Genomic DNA, 20,845 nt, shown 5'->3' on the forward strand with positions numbered 1-20,845 from the left:
CAGGGTGAACTTTTACCTCAGCTGTAGGAGGGCTGTAATCACTCTGCTCCCAAAGAAAGGAGACCTCCAGGACCTAAAGAACTGGAGGCAAGTCTCTTTGCTCTGCGGGGATTACAAGGTCCTGTTGAAGGCTTTGGCTTTGAGACTCAAGAGAAGTGATGGCGGAAATAGTTCATGTTGACCAGACCTACTGTGTGCCCGGCACGTTAATTAGTGATAACATCATTTTAATTCGGCATGTTTCGGATGTCTCTGGCTCTTTGGGCATTTAGGCTTTCGACCGGGTTGAACACCAATGCCTGTGGAAGACACTTGCTGCGTTTGGGTTCAGCCCAGGTTTTATTGCTAGGATCCGGGTTTTGTACCGTGACGTTGCGAGTATACTGAAAATGAATGGTGGTCTGGCTACGCCTTTTGCTGTTCAAAGAGGAGTGCGGCAGGGATGCTGTACTCTCTAGCCATTGAGCCCCTGCTGCATAAGCTAAGAAAGGAACTGTCAGGTGTGTGTTTTCCTGGATTTCTGGCAGCTGTAAAACTTTCAGCCTATTCTGATGATGTCATTGTGGTTTTAAAATACACAGGCGGATATAAAGGTTTTAGAAGGAAATGTGGAACTTTTTAATAAACTGTCTTCATCCAAGGTCAACTGGAACAAGAGCGAAGCTTTTGCAACCAACAAGGATGCGTTGAACGAACTGGTTTTACCAGGAGGGTTGAGTTGGAAGGCGGGGGGTTTGAAGTACCTTGGGGCTTTAGGTGACGAACTGTGCCTAAAGAAAAACTGGGAGGGAGTCTTGGAGTCCATTGAGGGCAGACTGAAGAGGTTGGAGGTGGTTGTGGCCCTGTATGTCCTTTAGAGGTAGGACTCTTATTGTTTATAACCTAGTGTCTTCCTCTCTATGGCACAGGATATGCGGTTGTGGACCCCCCCTCTAGTCTGCTCTCACGGGTTCAAGCTACTACAGGTGCTGGTCAACGAATTAGAATAATTTGAAATAGTGCAATCATTAAATTCTTTGAATGCATTTTTTGTGCAGAAAGCAAATCAGGTGTTCACCGCACCTGTCCTACTCGTTAGACTAATCACAGAACTCGTTACCTGTAAAAAATTTGCTCAGCTGAGCTTTCCAAAAGGCCCATTTAGGCCATTTAACTGTGACACTGTTGTTTTATTGAATTAGAATAATGGAGAAACCGTTTCATTGAATTAGAATAAATGCTCGAATTTTTGTTTTCTGTGAAGAGTGTTCACTGTGCAGTATAAAGTCAGGGTTGAGTAGAATTTCTAAGTTGTAAAATCAATCATGGGTAAGCAGCGCGACCTCTCAACCGGAATAGTGGCTCAAATTCAAGCCCTTCGCCAACAAGGCTTGACCCAAACTAAAATTGCTGAGCAGCTCGGCATCAGCCAGTCTTCCGTCTGCAAAGCTCTCAAGAAAAACTGCAGCAAGCGCACCAACTGTTCCGGCGTCCGAAAAACTTCTGCTCGCGACAACAAGCAGCTGAGAAAGATCGCAGTCAGCAACCGGTTCAAGTCCACTTCCGAGCTCACCGACTTGTGGAACAAGCAGACCGGCGCTGACGTCTCCAGATCAACCACTTACCGTCGTCTGCGCGAACTCGGCTTCAAATCTCGCGTTCCAGCAGTAAAACCGATGCTGAACAAGAAACAAATGGAGAAACGGCTGAAGTGGGCCAAAGAACACGTCGAGTGGACTGCTGAAGACTGGCAGAAAGTGGTCTTCAGTGACGAATCACGCTTCTGCATCTCCTTCGGTGACCAAGGTCCTCGTGTCTGGCGTCGTGGTGGCGAAACCTACACCCACGAGTGCATGAAAAGATCCGTCAAGTTTCCCCAGAGCGTTATGGTCTGGGGATGCATGTCCGCTCGAGGTGTAGGGAGACTCTGCTTCCTCAAGACGACTGTCAATGCTGCCGTATATCAAGATGTTCTGGAAACGTTCCTGATTCCGACTGTTGAGGAACAGTTCGGCGAAGAAGACTTCATATTTCAACAGGATGTTGCACCGGCTCATGCGGCAAAGTCGACCAAAGATTGGTTCACTAAAAAACAGCTTGAAGTTTTGGCATGGCCGGCCAACTCGCCTGACCTCAATGTCATTGAAAACCTTTGGGCCATCGTCAAGCGGAAAATTCGCGACAGAAAGCCTACTACGCTGGACCAACTGAAGCAGAACATCGCCACTGCCTGGGAAGCTGTGAGTGCGGAAACTTGCGACAAGCTGGTCAAATCGATGCCGCGGAGACTTCAGGCAGTCATACAAGCCAAGGGGGCAGCCACAAAATACTGAGAAAGTGATGATTCTAATTATAATAAAAATTATTCTAATTCAATGAAACGGTTTCTCCATTATTCTAATTCAATAAAACAACAGTGTCACAGTTAAATGGCCTAAATGGGCCTTTTGGAAAGCTCAGCTGAGCAAATTTTTTACAGGTAACGAGTTCTGTGATTAGTCTAACGAGTAGGACAGGTGCGGTGAACACCTGATTTGCTTTCTGCACAAAAAATGCATTCAAAGAATTTAATGATTGCACTATTTCAAATTATTCTAATTCGTTGACCAGCACCTGTATAGTGGACTTATTTTGGGATAAACTCCATTGGCTTCCACAGGCGGTGCTGTTTCTCCCTAAGGAAGAGGGAGGACAGGGGCAGGTGCACCTGGCCAGCAGATGGTCTCCACACCACAGGACCTGGTGTGGAGACCTCTAGCTAAGCTGATCCTGCAGAGCGTTGGAGGTTTAGGATTACAGGAGTCTGTGTTTTTAATGGATTTTAAGACTGTGATTTTTATCTCCCTCCCTGTGTTTTATCGTGGACTTTTTAGCGTGTGGAAGCTGTTGTGGAGGCAGAGGGTTCGGCATGAATCTTTATTTTGGCTGCTGCAGGAACCACTGGGCCATGGTTTGGCAGCTGGACTGGGGTGGAGATCGCAGAGGATCGTCGGCCGACTGCTGAGCCACTGGAGAGCTTGTCTGACGGGACAGGAGCCTCATCTGTTGGGAGAATACAGCCGTGGTCGAACTGCCCCTTGTTCTGATGATCCGTTCCCCTCCCTCATCATTTGCCCCAGTTCAAACAAACAGTGTGAGGTGAGCCTGAAGGAGGACAAGGGCAAAGCACTGTCTGCTCTGAGGTGTCTGAACAGACAGAAGCTGCAGCACCGGCCCCAGCTACCGTGAAGAGCTCATCTGGCCTTGGGCGGGGAGGTCCGGCCTGAATGGAGGAATCTCTACAAACCTCCACTCTCCAAGAGGGTGGCAGACCTCCAGTGGAGACTCCTGCATGGGATTCTAGCTGTAAATGCTTTTATATCCATCCTGAACTCTGCTGTCCCAAACACCTGTCCTTTTTGTGAGGCAGTAGAAACTGTTTTTCACTGTTTTGCGTCCTCGTCTTATTCCTCTCTTCTCCATGTTGGATTGTTTGTTCAGAAAGACAAGAGAGTGTTTTTCTTTTAGAACCTTCATTCTTGGCTTTCGCTACAAGAAGACTCAAAAGGACAAATGCCAGATGATGAACTTTATTCTAGGTCAATCAAAGATGGCGGTGTATGTAAGTAGGAAGAGGAAGGTGGAGGACAGTGTGGACTCTGACATTGTTCCGTTGCTAAGCATAATGATAAAAGCGAGGATCCTGATTGATTTTAATTATTACAGAGAAATGCAGGATCTAGAGCGTTTTACAATGACATGGACTCATGGTGGTGTACTGTGCTCTGTTCAGGAGAATAACTCTTGTTCTCAGATCAGCTGGTCTGAGCCCAGATTTGATTTCATTTTTTTTTATGTCATTGTACTGATGTGAACTGATATGACTCACACAGGTATAATGAAGATGATTTTAAAAAATCAATCAAAAATCTCTCTCTCTCTCATAATATAATGGAAAATGCTAATAATGATCATGGTTACTGTAGGGTCATTCCGTGTCATTTCATCAAATGCTTCCCACCTGACCATCTCAGAATGTCCTGAAAAAATTCAAGTACAAAGACACACTTGTTAATAAGACAAATCCAAAATATTAGGTCTCTACTGTCAATAGTTTTCTATGAAACATCATTGAATGAAGGGTAGTTTAGATGGTTTTTGGCATCATGCTCTGAAAAGCCATTTTTAAACAGCAATATCTGGAAAACTATCTCACCTGTGGCCTTCAAAGTTTTTACTGAGTATATCTGTTACTAATAGCCTCCAGACATGAAATATCAGGGGTGTAGCTCAATGATAACCTAGTATGGTAGGTACTTAAAATGTGGCTTGTTGAAATAAAGTAGTACATTTGAAGAGTGGCTGAGCTCCCATTTTTACAGATAAAAGACTTCTATCATTTCTGCCTCTATCTCTGGTGTCTTAAACATTCTACAAAATATGGTTTCTCTTAGATTATTAGTTTCACAGATATTAAGGCTCAAAAATGGAAGTAAACACATCTTTGCCCAACTTCAGAGTCATATTCCAAAAAACAAGTATCAGGTCCAAACTTACTTTTTTTTAAAGTTCATATTCTTGTTAAAATCATATTAAAAAATCGGGAGGGTGTACAAAAGTCTCCAAAGTTTGATATTGAATAACAGTTTGTCTCTATGCTCACTATGAGGGATCACACATTTTTCATCTTTTAGATCCAATTCCTTCGTCACATTCATTAATTTGTCAGTCACTTTACAAATTGTCTAATGTACATCTCTGCTCTGTTGTGCTCATCTTTTTTGATGGCATAAATGTGCCCAGTTTCTGTAGAGGGAACGTCAAATCTTGCAATTCTATGCTGCAGTGGGACATTGCACATGTCTTCTCTTCTTGGCCAGTAGAAACTCTTGGCAGGGCCATGTGGGTGCATGAGCTGAACCAGTACATCTTCATCTTGATCTGAAACATCTCTGATACTTCCTATTCACCATTTCTGATCATAACTCACATATTGTCTCATAGTGAGCATAGAGACAAACTGTTATTCAATATCAAACTTTGGAGACTTTTATACTGTGATGTAAAATCTTTATGCTCAAATTAAGATTATTATTTGATTTGGTTGTGTAATTTATATACTTGAAGTATGACAAAATGTAGAGTCTTCAATATTATGCTGTTTGTTCATGGTTTAAGACATTATAAGCTGCTTTCAGCATGTTCAACTCACATCCAAGGACTTATTGCCTCTGTAACTACAACTGTGCTACATTTTAATGTTTTCGTAAGGCTAAATTTATCAGTAGCATTTAGTCACATGTAAGTCTTTGGTAAATGGTAAAAAACACAATTAAATTGCCCTGCTGTGATGTTTACTTGTAGGATATTAATGCAGTACCAAAAACGGCCACAAAACCCCACCAATATCAGGATTTTAAAAAATCACTGCGACAAAATGAGGCAAAACACCCTCCCGATTTTTTAATATGATTTTAACAAGAATATGAACTTTAAAAAAAAGTAAGTTTGGACCTGATACTTGTTTTTTGGAATATATACATTTACATTTAGGTCATTTAGCAGACGACTCTGAATATGACTCTGAAGTTGGGCAAAGATGTGTTTACTTCCATTTTTGAGCCTTAATATCTGTGAAACTAATAATCTAAGAGAAACCATATTTTGTAGAATGTTTAAGACACCAGAGATAGAGGCAGAAGTGATAGAAGTCTTTTATCTGCAAAAATGGGAGCTCAGCCACTCTTCAAATGTACTACTTTATTTCAACAAGCCACATTTTAAGTACCTACCATACTAGGTTATCATTGAGCTACACCCCTGATATTTCATGTCTGGAGGCTATTAGTAACAGATATAATCTGCAAAAATTTTGAAGGCCACAGGTGAGATAGTTTTCCAGATATTGCTGTTTAAAAATGGCTTTTTAGAGAATGATGCCAAAAACCGTCTAAACTACCCTTCATTCAATGATGTTTCATGAGAAAACTATTGACAGTAGAGACCTAATATTTTGGATTTGGCCTATTAACAAGTGTGTCTTTGTACTTGAATTTTTTAAGGACATTCTGAGATGGTCAGGTGGGAAGATTTTCAGAAATTTTATGAAATGACACGGAATGACCCTGTAGTCAACTATGTGGATCAAAAGGGACAGTGTCATTCCTCTACAAATACTGTTCCAATAATTTGACTATTCAAATCACATAGACTGATTACTGTTTTCAGTCAGGGCCTGTCATACATGATAATCTAGCGATTTTACTACATACAACCAACTAGAGCAGGGTAATATTAACTCAGGTTTTGTTTTGTTTTTACTTAAAAAAACAAAAACACAGGGGGAAAGCACCTGTGGTTGTATCTTCCACATCAAGTGGATTGATAATGTCATGTAATCGCCCGTGAGTGAAAGTCTGCCAGCTCTGTGCAACTGTAGCACATGCAGACAAATGCTGCCAGGTGGCAACCGCTTTAAACATGCATTTTCTCTTCTGGCCATCCAAGATGGCAACAACCAAATGCTGAAGGCTTCCAAACCTTAGCCCACAAACCAATGGGTGACATCACGATGACTGCGTCCACCTCAACAGTAAATAGTGAGACAGTCCCTTTTGTTACTTTGTATTCATGCAAAAACATACAAATGTCAATAAGATGGTAAGCTGCACAAGAAATGAAGCAAATAAAAAAAGTTTAAAATAATCATCTGCTAAAGGGGGGTTCACACCAAACGCGGCACGAATAATTTGCGCGACCAAATTACACATAAAGTCAATGAAAAGAGGCAACTTGTCTTTGTATTGACTTAACGCAATGTGACCAATGCGAACGAGGCAACATTTCTCAACTTGAGCGACAATTCCCATGAGAAACTGACATGAAACCAATCAGCAATGATATTCTCCTTGTGTCGTCACTCAGCAATGGAAGCACAACATATTGTATCTGTGTGTGATCTCTACGATAGTATCTTACCTTTCATACAGGAACCCAATCAAACTATGGTACAAACAAAAGGCTGTATGTGGTACAAACAACAAGGTCGCTGCCGTATTTACATCAAGACAACGTTATTTTCAGCGTTTACGGAACAGCTATGTTAGCATAACCTCAATCTGATCCATCAGACCACCATCGCCAAAACAAGCATTTTAATAGTTATTTGCTTATCATTTTGCAGACAGACTTAACAAACCTGACCTCTGACATGTTACCAATCGTCGTTACTTTGGCATAATCTTAATCCATTTATTACAATTAAATCACAACAATGTTTTTTTATTTCAGCGCACGCTGTACTGTAGTGCAGCTCTATGAAATTCACCGAGCACCTCTAGGTAAAGTTATGCGCTAGGAAAGGCCGCCGTTTGATTGACGGTGTATCTGGGACTTCCAGAACATGTAAAAAGCAGCAAAAGTGGTTATTTCAGCCATGATTGATGAAACATTGTCTGTGTCCATAGGGAGTTAAACCCTCCTCCAGTGATGCAAATAAACACAAATGATCATGCAAATAAATACAACTGATCCTGCGACCAAACTTGCCCCATTACAGTCATCACTTGGATCCAGACAGACGCGGCCACAATAAGCGGTTTCCACTGTATCGCTCTCTCAAAGTACAAAATCAAGTGTACATAAATGTCCCTCTCTGTCTCGACAGAGCTGTGCAATAAATTATAATAAAGAGCTCGCAGCCAACCATGAAAGTGAAGCAAAGCCTCAGAGAGCAGTTTTACATCTGGTACTGTTGCAGAGGCCAAACAGCAGCCTGACTCACCTCGCTGTCGTGGTCCTGCTCTCGGTGGGCGCTGCGACTCCTCACCCTGGAAAAGCCTCCATCCACAGCACTGCATGGAGGAGCTGATCGCCGGGACACACTGCGAGACCTCATCCTGTTAATCTCCTACCACACACACACACACACACACACACACACACACACACACACACACACACACACACACACACACACACACACACACACACACACACACACACACACACACACACACACACACACACACACACAGTACAACCCCAAGGTGCAGGAGGGCAGCTTAATTCATTTCAAAATCAGCATAGTTTAATAATTTTGCTTAACAAAACATGTTTGCCTAAAAAATTCTAAAGCATGTCAGCATTGGATAATTTCAAAATGTCATGACACGATTACCCTGTCCAAAATGATTGCAATTTGAAATATTATCCCAATAAGCATCAAAACATGCTTACTCTAGAGGAAAAAAAGGGCAGATCATAAAGGACAAATACAAAAATAATGTATAAATAGAATTTAAAAAATAACACTCATGTGACAACATTTACAATTTATCCCAATAGTTGTATGTGTTTTTTTTTTTTATTAATCATGATCTGTGATATAAACCCCATATTGTCCCATCCCTAGCCACATGTAGTGTACACGTAAAAGTCAAAACATTTTTAAAATGTTATGTAACGTGTAAAAATCAGCATTTGGTCTCCGGTGGGCATGCAAAGCCAGAAAATCATTTTAGTTCCATGAAAGACGAAAAGAAATGCTGTGGTGACACAGGTCAGTAAGACTGTAAGAAACTGAGAATGTTTTCCGTTATCTGTTGACTCAAAATCAATTTGTAGAGAATATGTTGTTTTCCCATTAACTAATCCTGTCCACTTTCTCTCTGAATCGTTCTGATTCAAGGAGCTCAGCACTTCACCACTTTTTGGCAGTTTGATACTGGAATGATGGCACATGTACATGTGTGTAAAAAAGGGCTAAGCCCCCCCCCCAATTCTGTTTTATCTTGTGTGAATCTTGAAGCACTTTAAAAACAGATAATATCACGAAGAATACAACCTGCTTTCAATTTTAGTAGATTATTTGGATATTTACTCTAGAGGCTGAGGCTAAGTACAACGGATCGCCAAATGAAACATGTTAGGCGCCTATTTTGTTACAATGGACGTTCATTTACTGAAAATGCACTGTGAAACGGTAAAGATTTAAGACAAAAACATGGATGACACCCCGACCAGACATTTGACTCTAAAACGGACCATCATTTACTGAAGACATCATGCTGGGTTGAAGAAGACTTGAAACTAGAGACACAAGACACATGCATTAAGTGAGAAGTAGGATCATTTTCTCATAGACTTCTATACACTCTGACTTTTTGCAACCATAGTTGTCGCCCCGTGAAAGCCAGTAGAGATGTTTTAGGGGACCTCAGTATTAGCCTTTTAATTTCAGACCCAGAGGTTGGCGCCTGCATGAAATAATGGTTCATGGATATCTTTAGCCCGTTTTACACAGACAATTCCACTGTAATGGCCGAAAGGCGAGTCAAAACATGGTGCAAACAGGACCATTTAGATAGAACTTTGTTTGCGGTGTAACGCCACCACGGTGTCTGCATTTACAAAGCATCCTAGCGTTGGGGAACAAGAGATAAGTCACACGGGCCGCCCCAGTCTCATCTATGGACTCGTCAGCCGTGTGTTAAATAAGCGCTGAGACCAAAGAAAGGTGAACTTTTGCTTGTCTCACATATTTTACACGACTCGTCAACTGCAAGCGAAGTTGCTGCATCATAAACATATTGATGCGTATAATGGCGGCCTCGTACGAGCAACTACCGGTGTTTTATCTTCTTTGGATCTACGCTTTGAGCTTGTTAAATTCACCAGCTTTACAAAAGAACGCCGTATCGCCTCTGATGAGGCTCTGTGACGACCTGCGTTGCCATCTCAGAGGTGTAATATTATATCACGCCTTTCTGCCCTCGGATTACACCCACAAGGAAAAGGCAGTGTAAAATGGGCTTGTGACTGACCTGAGATCCCTGTGATCTCCTGTGGCTACGGACCTCTCCCCTGCTGTCTTGTGGCTCTCTGGGGAGCCATACATTCTCCTCAGAAGCGCTGCTTTTGACCTCTGTCTGGGAAAGAGTGGTCAATGGAAGCGGCTCACCCAGCACAACAGACCAGTGCCTCTGTGGAGCCAGGAGTCGTTCCTCCTGCCTGAGTTGATCTGGGCTGAGTTTGCTGCCATGTTTTCTGGATTGAGCCATAGGTTTATCCACAGACATCTCAAAAGGCTGCAGCTCCCACGGGTCCTGAGGAGATGTTGTCCATACTGGGCTTGTGAAACTTACTGAAGTTTGTTGTGGCAACCTCCAGCTCACTTCTTCAGCAGGTGCAGGCTGTAATCTAGCACCATATGCAGCATCTACACCTGGAAAACCAGAATCAGGAAAAAAGTCTTTACTGGGGGAGAGCTGAACTTGAGATGTGAAAGAGTCTATATCAAGGATAGCAGGTTTGTAAGACTCTTCTGCTCTTGGAGATGGTTCCTTCCATCGTGTTGCAGGATCGCTGCGCTGAGAGGGAGCCTTGGAAACTGGGTCATTTCGGAGCACAGCATCCAGATCCACAACTTGAGGCCTGAGAGATGACTCTAACCTTGCCCTCTCCTGTTCTTCTTTCTTCTGCCTCTCTTTCAGTCGCTGTCTCTCAGCTTCTTGCTGTTTGGCTATCTGTCTCATTTTCTCTGCCTCCTCCCTTTCTATCCTCTCCCTCTGTCTGCGGTTCTCAAGCTCAAACATTTGCTGTCTGTCCCTCTCTGCCTGCTTTTGCTTTTCTAACTCCAAGAGCTGTCTTCTCTCCATCTCTATATTTCTCTCCAACTCCTCCTTCCTCTGCCTTTCCTTGTCCAGTTCTCTTTGTCGAAACCTCTGGCTTTCTAATTCCTGTTTCTCAATATCTAGTTGTCTTTGTCTCTCCCTTTCTAAATCTCTGTGTCTTTGTCTCTCCAGCTCTCTCTGTTTTTCCCTCTCAATGGCTTTGTGATGCTCCTTTTCCCTTTGTCTTTCTTTCTCAATCTCTTTCATTCTTAACATTTCCTGTTCTAATGCCACCCGTTTAATTTTCTCAGCCTCCTCTCTCCCCATCTTCTCTCCAAGTCTCTGCTTCTCAAGCTCCATGAGCTGCTGCCTCTCCCTTTCCTTCTCCTTCTGTTTTTGAAACTCTAAGAGCTGTAGTCTCTCCATAGCTTTGATTCTCTCCAGCTCCTCCATTTTCCGTTTCTCCTTTTGTATTTCTAGCAACTGTATTTCCCTGTCCAGCTCTCTCTGCCTCTCTTCCTCCCTTTGTCTTTGCCTGTCCTGTTCACGCTCTCTCTCCCTTTCCTGTTCCTGCAGTTTCTCTCTTTCAATCTTTCTCCGTCTCTCTAATTTTTGGTGTTTTTCTTTCTCAAGTTGTAGTTGCCTCTCTTTTTCCACTTCTCGTAGTCTTACTGTCTCCAGTTCTTGCAGTTTCTGTTTCTGTTCCAGCTCTAACCTTTTCTGCCTTTCCAGTGCACGCTGTTTCTCATCAAACTCCAGTTTCTCCTTCTTAAAGGATTTCTGTCTTTGCCTTTCAAATTCTCTTTGCATCTCCCTTTCCTTCATTTGTGCAAATTGTAAATGCGCTTCTTTCTCAATTTCCAGCTGTCTTTGTTTTTCCCTCTCAAGCTCTTTCATTTTTGACATGTGTCTTTCGTTCTCTTTTTTTAGTTCTCTTTTCTTTTCAACATCCATAATTTCTGCTGTTGTCTGTCCATCCAGTGTTGAAGTGATCTCCCTGGGTGACACGTGGTTCCTCATCATCAACTCCTCAACTTGATCTCGAGAGTTTTTTCCAAAAGCTCCATCTAATGATGGATGCCTTTTTATTGGAATAAGCTTCCCTTGAGAGATGCCCGGTACAGACCTCACAGAGAAATCATCATAGGGCCCACTCATGTCCCCAATGCTTGCTCCTGCATCTACAGGAGAATCTGGCTCCTGTATTTGCCCAGTCAGAGCAAAGTAGGTTGCCCTGGGTCTTGGCTGTTCCTCTGCCTGCAGCATTTTCAAACGTTTAGGAGCTGCAGCCACTTCCTCCTGTTCTGCTTCTCGCAGCCTATCCCTGTCTTGATTCAAAGTCACTTGTCCATCCCTTTGTGATTCCTTGAGCATCCCTTTCTCCACGCTTGTCTTTTGGTCGAGACCCGAAGAGGTCCACTTATGCAAAGCTCCGACTCTCAGATATCGAGGCTGCTGTTCTGACATCATAGCCGAAGCTGGTTGGCCTTGTGCTGAAGCAGTCCTCTCTGCCACCACCCTGCTCCCTTCTGAGTGCCTGGAGCGTAGCGTCATGGCCTTATCCTCCAACTGAGCGGATGGGATCTTCTCACTCACTGCCCTGCTCTCTTCCACTGCCTGCACAGTGTCAAAGGCATGTGACACCCTCAGAGGATTTGATGGCGATACAGGCTCCTTGTAGGTGGCAGTGACCAGAGTCCCCTCATCCTCGACATTTCCTCTCTTAAATGAAGGGCTGCTGAGCAAATCATTAGCCTTCTTTACAGGCTTGCCCTCCTCCACCATCAGCACACTGTGCCTTTCCACCACATTTTCAAACAAGGATGCTCTCACTGTCTGCACGTCACTTCTGGCACCACTTTCCTTGGGAGTGGCACCAAACATCTGTCCCACCTCATGCCCTTCAGGCGTGGAAGACTTTTTGAGCTGCTTCTGGGAGTCTTTTAAATCCAGGAATGTCCTCTGGTCATTGGGGGTGATGGTTGACTCTTCAATCTAAGGAAATTAAGAGATAATAAGGTAATAAGAGCAACATTTTCACCATTTGATCATTGTTAAATATGTGGAATCATCTGATAAAAGACATAAAAGCTTTGAAAACAAAAGTAACTTGACAACATAAAAGGAGAAAAGTCAGCTCTCAAAGGAGTTAAAGTGCTTCAGTGAACAACTGTCAGCGTAGTAGCGTAACGATATTCCCTTGTACCGTGCTATGTTGGCCTCATAACAGTGGGTGTGGTATAGAGGTGGTAATCAAAGCCTTTCTGCTGTGACCTTTTCCCAGTGATCTCCTCTCTGTGTGTTACATAAGCTGCAGCCACCAGGCATGATTTATGTGCCGGCTGTGTTAGGTTGCACAGCTTTGCACGTCTATGGTGATGCCAATTATTTTTGCTGCAATGCCCCATTTCCTCTTGAGAAATGCTCTTAACATAGACAGGGATCCACAGCAAATGTATACCCTTCACCATGGTTTGGCAACTAATGCATAATTTTATAGCAGTTGGTATAAAGACACACAATATGACTAATGTTATTAACCTCCATCTTGTTCATTGTACTTTACCTGTATTATGTTCATGTGTTTTTGTTTAGTATTTCCTTGTCTATTCTATATGACTTGGTTTTTATTATGGCAAGAGATGAGAAGAAGAAACACCAAAATGCAACATATGAAAGCTTTCCCCGTCACTGTTAACATGGTCTGACCCAAACAGAAACCAGTTGCTACAAAAACTGAGTCCCTTTCTTACCCTCCTCTGAGGATCTTTGCTGATTTCAAGGCGGTCTGTCTCCTCACTGAGGGAAACACTGGCAAGATCTGGTGACCTCTCAGCTGAAAACCTGATGATCATACATCACACAAGACAAAAGCCATGCATGACAATGGAACTCGTGGACAAAGACATGGGACAGAAGCAAGCAGAGTAGACATCAAGGACAGCTCTTACCTTTTAGTCAGGTCAAGGGGCAGAGGGCGGGGTTTGAGTGCTGGTTTCACAACCGTGTTTTGAGTTGGTATTGTGTCCTCTGTTAGCTGCTTGATGAGGTGTTTGACACCCACTGGTGTTTCGGTGTCAGGGATCGCCTGCCCCGGAGAGTGAAAATCTGACCCTTGGCCTGTGACACCAGTCCCAGGAGAGGGGGACGAATCGAGTAGGAGACTGATTCGTGACTTGATGCTGACTGCACACTTATCCTCATCAGTCTCTTTCACAGTCATTATTTCTTCTGTCTTTTTGTTGCTTTGGTCTGAGACAGCAGGCTGAGCTACACCATCAGTACTTGTGGTACTCTTGGGGGTTTTCTCCTGCTCACTCTTTTGTGAGCGCACAGTCTCCTCTGGATTATTCTCCTTAGAATTTCCCTTGGGAGTTTTACGGTGGAGTGACAGACCGATTGACTCGAACTTGGCCGTGAGATCAGCTGAAAGCGGTCGTCTAGCCCAGCGAGGGGCAGGAACTGGCGTCTGTGCCTTTGTTGGACTTTCAAGGAAAATGGCTGACACGGGCCTGGGCCTGGTGCCTCTGGGCTGTGGCCTCAGTGGCACTGCTACCTTGGGGTTAGCTTTTTCGCTTTCTTCTTCCTCCTGCCCCACCTGAACGAGGAAACCCATGGACTTGGCTCTGGTAATGAATGCCCCACCTTTGCTGGATGCCATTTGGTCCTTCTCATTTTGATTTTGAGTGATTCCAGACCACTCTGCTGCTGGAAGTTGTTTAAGGCTCTTGGAATAGACCAAGCTTGATGTTACAGTTTGAATGGGTTTGGGCTCTGCAGGGTCAAGAGGAGGAGCCGGCTTAAACGACTGGACTATTGGCTTGGTTGTTTGTCCTGTGTTCGATTTATTATATGTTTTAAAGGAGGTAGGAGAAGGTCTGTTGGGGTTGGCTGACACAGACCTGGGTTTGCCACTGGCAAATGGTTCCTGTGGTTTTGGACTGCATGATAGCTCTGGGTTGTATCCAACAAGGCGAGTGGATTCTGGTCTGGGCTTGGTTTGGGGTTTAGGAGCAAGTATGGGCTTAATAGTTGGGTTTCTTTCCACAGCAAAAGGTTTGGGAGTAAGCCGTGGCTTGGGTCCTGGGACAGGTTTGTTAGGTTCTGGGGTGATAATATGGGACTGGTTGATGGAAGGGATCTCAATAAGGCTCTTATTGCTGGAGTCCGTCAAAGGACTCAAGTGAAGTCGTCCTCCTGCTATTGTCCTCCCTACCTCCCCAGTCTGAACCTCTACCTGAGCAGCCATCTTCTTAAACAGCGCCTTCAAAGTGAAAAGAAAATTATCTCAATAAAATATTTTTAACTGATCAATCAGTCAGAGCATATCAGAGCATAGAGACAATCTGTTATTCAATATCAAACTTTGGAGACTTTTGTACTGTAATGTAAAATCTTTAGGCTCAAATTAAGATTATTATTTGATTTGGTTGCGTAATGTATATACTTAAAGTATGACAAAATGTGCAGTCAATATTATGCTATCATATGTTTGTTAATGGTTTTAGACATTAAAAGCTGCTTTCAGCATGTTCAACTCACATTCAAGGACTTATTGCCTCTGTAACTACAACTGTGCTACATTTTAATGTTTTCCTGAGGCTAAATTTATCAGTAGCATTTAGTCACATGAAAGTCTTTGGTAAATGGTAAAAAACACAATTGAATTGCCCAGCAGTGATGTTTACTAGTAGGCTATTGTGACATGCAGTACCAAAAACGGCCACAAAAACCTCACAAATATCAGGATTTTAAAAAAATCACTGCGACAAAATGAGGCAAAACACCCTCCCAATTTTTTAATATGATTTTACCAAGATCTTTCAAAAAAAGTAAGTTTGGACCCGATACTTGTCAGTTTTTTGGAATATGGCTCTGAAGTTGGGCAACAATGCGTTTACTTCCATTTTTGAGCCTTAATATCTGTGAAACTAATCATCTAAGAGAAACCATATTTTGTAAAATGTTTAAGCTAACACCAGAGACAGAAGCAGAAGTGATAGAAGTCTTTTCTCTGCAAAAATGGGAGCTCAGCCACTCTTCAAATTTGCTACTTCATTTCCACAAGCCACATTTTGGGAGAAGTTTAAGTATCTGCCATACTAGGTTATCATTGAGCTACACCCCTGACATTGCATGTCTGGAGGCTATTAGTAAGAGATATACACTGTATAAATTATAATTATATAAATGAAGGCAACAGGTGAGATAGTTTTCCAGATATTTCTGTTTAAAAATGGCTTTTCAGAGTATGATGGCAAAAACCGTCTAAACTACCCTTCATTCAATGATGTTTCATGAGAAAACTGTTGACAGGAGAGACCTAATATTTTGGATTTTCCCTATTAACAAGTGTGTCTTTGTACTAGAATTTTTTCAAGAAATTCTGTGATGGTCAGGTGGGAAGATTTTCAGAAATTTGATGAAATGACACGGAATGACCCATAAATTCTCCCTGCATAAAGGATAAATGACAAATCTCATGGACAACACTCAAACCAGTGCAGTCAGTAAACCACCAGGCTCTTAAAGGGATAGTTCAGAATTTTGGACATAAGACCTATTTTCCAAGTGAGCCGGTGTGTTCAAGACGTCTGGAGACGTTTTCAAGAAATTTCATTCAGTTCTTCTAGTTGCCGAGTTCGCTTATGCTATGGCTAGCGCAAGTCAACGGTTCTTAGCTAGACAGGCATTAAAAACAGTCTTGCCCATTCCACAGTGCACCCGAGGCAAATCCATTGTAACGACAGACTATCAATGTACATATGTATGATAGAATGTTTGAAATAAAACCAACCTTGCATTTTTAAGGATTTATGTCTCAGCAGCAGCAGCAGCAGCGTGTCATACTTCCTAGTAGGCTATGGCAGCGGCGGAGTGATATCACCTAGCACTTATAAGTTACCGGTTCTATAATAGTTTGTTTACCTGCTGTCATTGCTACAGACGCAGAGTAGCCTACAGTGCTAGTTTCTTCAATCTCACAGAAATGGACACTTTTGGAGAATATACTGAAACTTTTGAACACTCTGATGAGGAGTTTTTTTCCACCCAAACCCAACCGAACCTGTACGAGCCTGAATATACAGAGGAAGAATTGCGCGAGAGGGATGCTCAAAGGGCAGAACGTGAACGAGCGTCTGTGGAGACCGAGATTGCCCCCGCTGGAGCTGAGAACCGGGATCGAACAAACGGAGACTGGTGGTGCCAGGAGGGAATCCCCGCAACGCGTCCGAGGGTTTACGGTTCTCCGGACGGAGCAGTGGTCCGGGTTCGCGATGCGTAATTGTGGCTTTGCGTGGCCGTGGGCTGCCCGGTGTTTGAGTGAGCTCCGAGGGCTTTTCAGACAGCCTTGGGGGTATAAGTGCCGACAGTTTGGCCCGGTTCAATTGCCTATTTACGGGCAGTATTTCGGGCGGCGCGTCTTAGAGTTTTGAGTCCGACGGAGCAAAGTAAAGTTCCACTGCTGCTGAGAAACTAGTTCCTCAAAAAATGGATGATTCATGCGATGCGAGGTTAGTTTTGTTTCAAATATTATTCTATCAACACAGATATGTACATCGACAGTCTAGTGTTTTAATTGATTTGCCTCGGGTGCACTGTGGAGTGGGCAAGACTGTTTTTAATGCCTGTCTAGCTAAGAACCATTGACTTGCGCTAGCCATAGCATAAGCGAACTCGGCAACTAGAAGAACTGAGGGAAATTTCTTGAAAACGTCTCCAGACGTCTCGAACACACCGGCTCACTTGGAAAATAGGTCTTATGTCCAAAATTCCGAACTATCCCTTTAAGGTACTTGACAGGAAGCCAAACACCCATTACCATTATTAATGGCTAAGAAATCCAAATCTACTGAGCTGGGATAATCTTAAAGATGCTTGTCTTGTCTCCAAGATTCTGTATGGCTTGCCCCCCCACCCCCCTCCCCAAGTGCATTTCTAAAGCAGAAAACAACCGATACAATAGATCTGTGGAAACGGGATTGTAGAATACTTATGTGGAGGACTGCCTTTGGACAGTTAAGTCATTCAGTGACAACATTGAACAAAAACTACTTCAGTAGCCTATATATGACGTTCATACAGGGGACAGTTTGGAGTACTGCTTTTCATCTCTGACATATAGTGGACCGTCACAGTGAGATAACTCTCTGTTAGGTCCAACTATCTGGGTCAGTGCTAGACTCTGTGCTTTAGCCAGTTCCACGTTGATGCCTTGCTGTTGTTTTATACAAGTCTAGAATTACGTCAGTGCTGAAAAGTAGAGCGCGGATCGAGTGTTTGGATTGGGTGACGGAAGCCCGCAACTACGGAAAAGAGCTGAAAATCGTTATCAATAAACGTCCCACTGCACCTGTTGTGTTCTTGTGTTTTCTGCATCGGTAGAATCGACTTGTTGGAAGCAGCAAGGAGAGACAACTGTTTTAAACTGAAGGTGTTAGGTGCTCAGCCGTCCTGCTTCCAGGACGTTGGATATTTACTGGCAGGGAGGCGTGAACACAGGCTGCGTTCAAGTGCTAAGGGGCCGTCCATACGAAGCAAAACAAACTTTTTTTCTCCGTTTTGCCTTGGGGTCGTTTCAAGAAAATCCGCGTCCAGACGAATCCACTGAAAACGACTCAGGTCGTAGTACATATTCCAGGCCCTTATGCGGCGCTGTTTCTGCTACAAAAACGCAGAAGAAGAGACGGAGCTTGGCCGGATGTTTGCTATTGCTATGGCAACACGTGAGAGTTACGGCTAATCTCCACCCGACCACCCGATCAATAAACACCCATAAAATGACAATTTGGCCCGTATAAATAAAACCAACAATAAGCATCAACAGCCGTCACCCTAAGGACCTTGACGAGGCGTTGTCACACGTTGGGATGGATTAATTACACATATAAATTTGTGTAATTAATCACTGAAGCTTGATTTGAAGGAAATCGTGAATCAAATCGAAATCGCAATATCTGTCAGAAAAATCGCAATTAGATCTTTTCCCAAAATCGTTCAGCCCTACCGCTGTTGTTACGAGACGTCGCGGGGGAAGAATTCAGGCTCGAGGGTCGAGGAGCGGGGCGATGACGTCAGCGTATTCGTTTTCGCCATCTACACGAAAACAAACACGAAACGGAGGGGTGCCGTTTTTTTCTTTTCCACCCTGAGAGCTGGTTTCAAAAAAGTGCGTTTTCAGGCCGCAAAAACGCCGGATTCGTACGGACAGCAGGGCGAAACGCACAAGACTTCTGCGTTTACGCACTTAAAACGTTTTCGTGTGGACAGGCTCTAAAGCTCCGACATAGCCAATTCAGAGAGAAATACAAGAATGGAGACGTGAAATTACATGAAATGTTTATTGCAAAACCGAAAATACCTCAATTGACAAGTTCATATTGAACCGTGCATGTCGTACAGTGCAGTTTAATATTATATTGAGAACCGTTGCATCCCTATTGGTCAGGCACCATCATATCTTAAAGAGCTCATTAAACCCTACTGTCCTGCTAGAGCACTACGCTCTCAGAATAATGGGTTACTTGTAGTTCCTAAAGTCTCCAAAATTAGAACAGGGGCCAGAGCTTTCAGCTATCAAGCTCCTCTTCTTTCTCTTTGACACCGCTTAGGGCTGGCTCAGGTTTGCCCTGGTTTGCCCTGAGCCAGCTCTTAGTTAAACTGCTATAGGCCTAGACTGCTGGGGGACTTATAGTCAGTCAGTCATTCAGTCTCACTGTGTGTGTGTGTGTGTGTGTGTGTGTGTGTGTGTTCCCCCGGAGTCCCTGTGCTTTCTAGCCTAGCAGGTCTCCCTGGACCATGGTAGAACCTGATCCAGACTGCTCTGACGCTGTGGTCTTGTTTGACTATTACTATTAAAATCAGCAATTCTACTGTTACTAACCGGACTACTCCCGGGATTACTCCTTTCTGGGGAAAACCTGGTCTGATCAGGAGAGATGGCATCCACCCCACTTTGGATGGAGCCTCTCTCCTATCTAGAAACATTGCTGATTTCATTGGCAGTCCTAAAACATGACAAACCAGTGTGGAGACCAGGAAGCAGAGTTGCAGTCTTAAGGGCTGATTATGCTTCCGTGTAGTGATAACGCAACGGCAACGCAACGGCCACGCAGTTGCTTGGAGACCGTGATGGTTCTGCGTTGGGTTTACGTGTCGAAATGCAATTCAATGCCACACCGGTAAAGGGCACTATGTTTTTTGTAAAGACTGACCGACCGACCGAGACTCTTGACGTATATCGTCGTAGCCTCGTTATAGCGTATTTGTTTACTTTCCGGCTTTAAACGTCCACATTTTTTCAGAACTTGGTGTTTTATTTCTTTGTGCAAAAGCGACAAGGTGCAAACAATAAAACGAGGTGAAAACAATAACAGTAGCCTTTTAAAAGTTTAAATGGCGGTGTTTATGAGTGGAAACCGGATAGCGGTCTCCAGCGGATGTAGTTAGCGGACCAATCACAGCCAAAGCCGCTGCGTTGGTGTTGCGTCGCCTCGACGCGCGTCTAGGATTTTTGGGAGGCACACGTCAGGCCCTTGCGTTGGACGTAAGGGGGGTCCGCAAGGACGTAAGGGGTCCGCAAGCCCCCTTGCGTTGTGTCGACGCGGAAGCATAACTCAGCCTTTACACACCTCTCTGCACCTCCATTAGAGGGTCACCCACCCAAAACCAAAACCACATAAGAACAGTGTCTGTCCCCCAGCCAACCAAATTAATTCAGTCCAACAGAAAAGGGATTTCACATGAAAACCTCATAAAAACGAACAAAATAAGAGAATTAAATGTGGACTCTTAAACATTAGATCTCTCTCATCTAAAGCAGTATTAGTCAATGATTTAATATCAGATAATCATTGATTTATTCTGCCTGACTGAAACCTGGCTGCGTGATGAAGACTGTTTTCTTAAATGAAGCTAGTCCTCCCAGCCATATTAATACTCATATATCTCGAGGCATTCAAGCCTATCAATCAATGCAAAACCAAAACTAAATTATAAATCATTTGAGAGCCTGATTCATAGCCTTTCACACTCAAACTGGAAAACAATGAAGCCAATTCTGTTTGTTATAGTGTATCGTGCTCCTGATCCATATTCTGAATTCTTAGAGTTTCTATCAAGTTTAGTCCTTAAATCAGATTAGGTTATTATTGTGGGGGATTTTAATGTCCATGTGGATGTTGTAAATGACAGCCACTGGTTTGTGATGTTTTGTGAGACGTGCAATTGACCACATGAATTTCCCCCTGGGAGAAATTAAAAGCTGCTTTCAG

The 20,845-nt window shown here is 43.4% G+C and overlaps 1 protein-coding gene across 3 annotated transcripts in view; it reads right to left on the reverse strand.

Moving 5' to 3' along the window:
* LOC311022648 (uncharacterized protein) overlaps positions 1–20,845 on the reverse strand; it is a 50,565-nt gene that overhangs the window by 24,620 nt on the left and 5,100 nt on the right. For 2 of the 3 annotated variants that reach the window (XM_084024091.1, XM_084024093.1), the window contains 4 exons: positions 13,523–14,835; positions 13,325–13,415; positions 9,783–12,566; positions 7,742–7,867 (listed from right to left, as the gene is read on the reverse strand). In XM_084024091.1, coding sequence (XP_083880217.1) covers positions 7,742–7,867; positions 9,783–12,566; positions 13,325–13,415; positions 13,523–14,835 — 4,314 coding nt within the window. The remainder of the gene's footprint in view (positions 1–7,741; positions 7,868–9,782; positions 12,567–13,324; positions 13,416–13,522; positions 14,836–20,845) is intronic. The other variant, XM_084024092.1, reaches the window with a different exon arrangement.

The sequence above is a fragment of the Eutrigla gurnardus genome (assembly GCF_963514095.1).
Source record: "Eutrigla gurnardus genome assembly, chromosome: 13".
Classification (NCBI taxonomy): domain Eukaryota; kingdom Metazoa; phylum Chordata; class Actinopteri; order Perciformes; family Triglidae; genus Eutrigla; species Eutrigla gurnardus.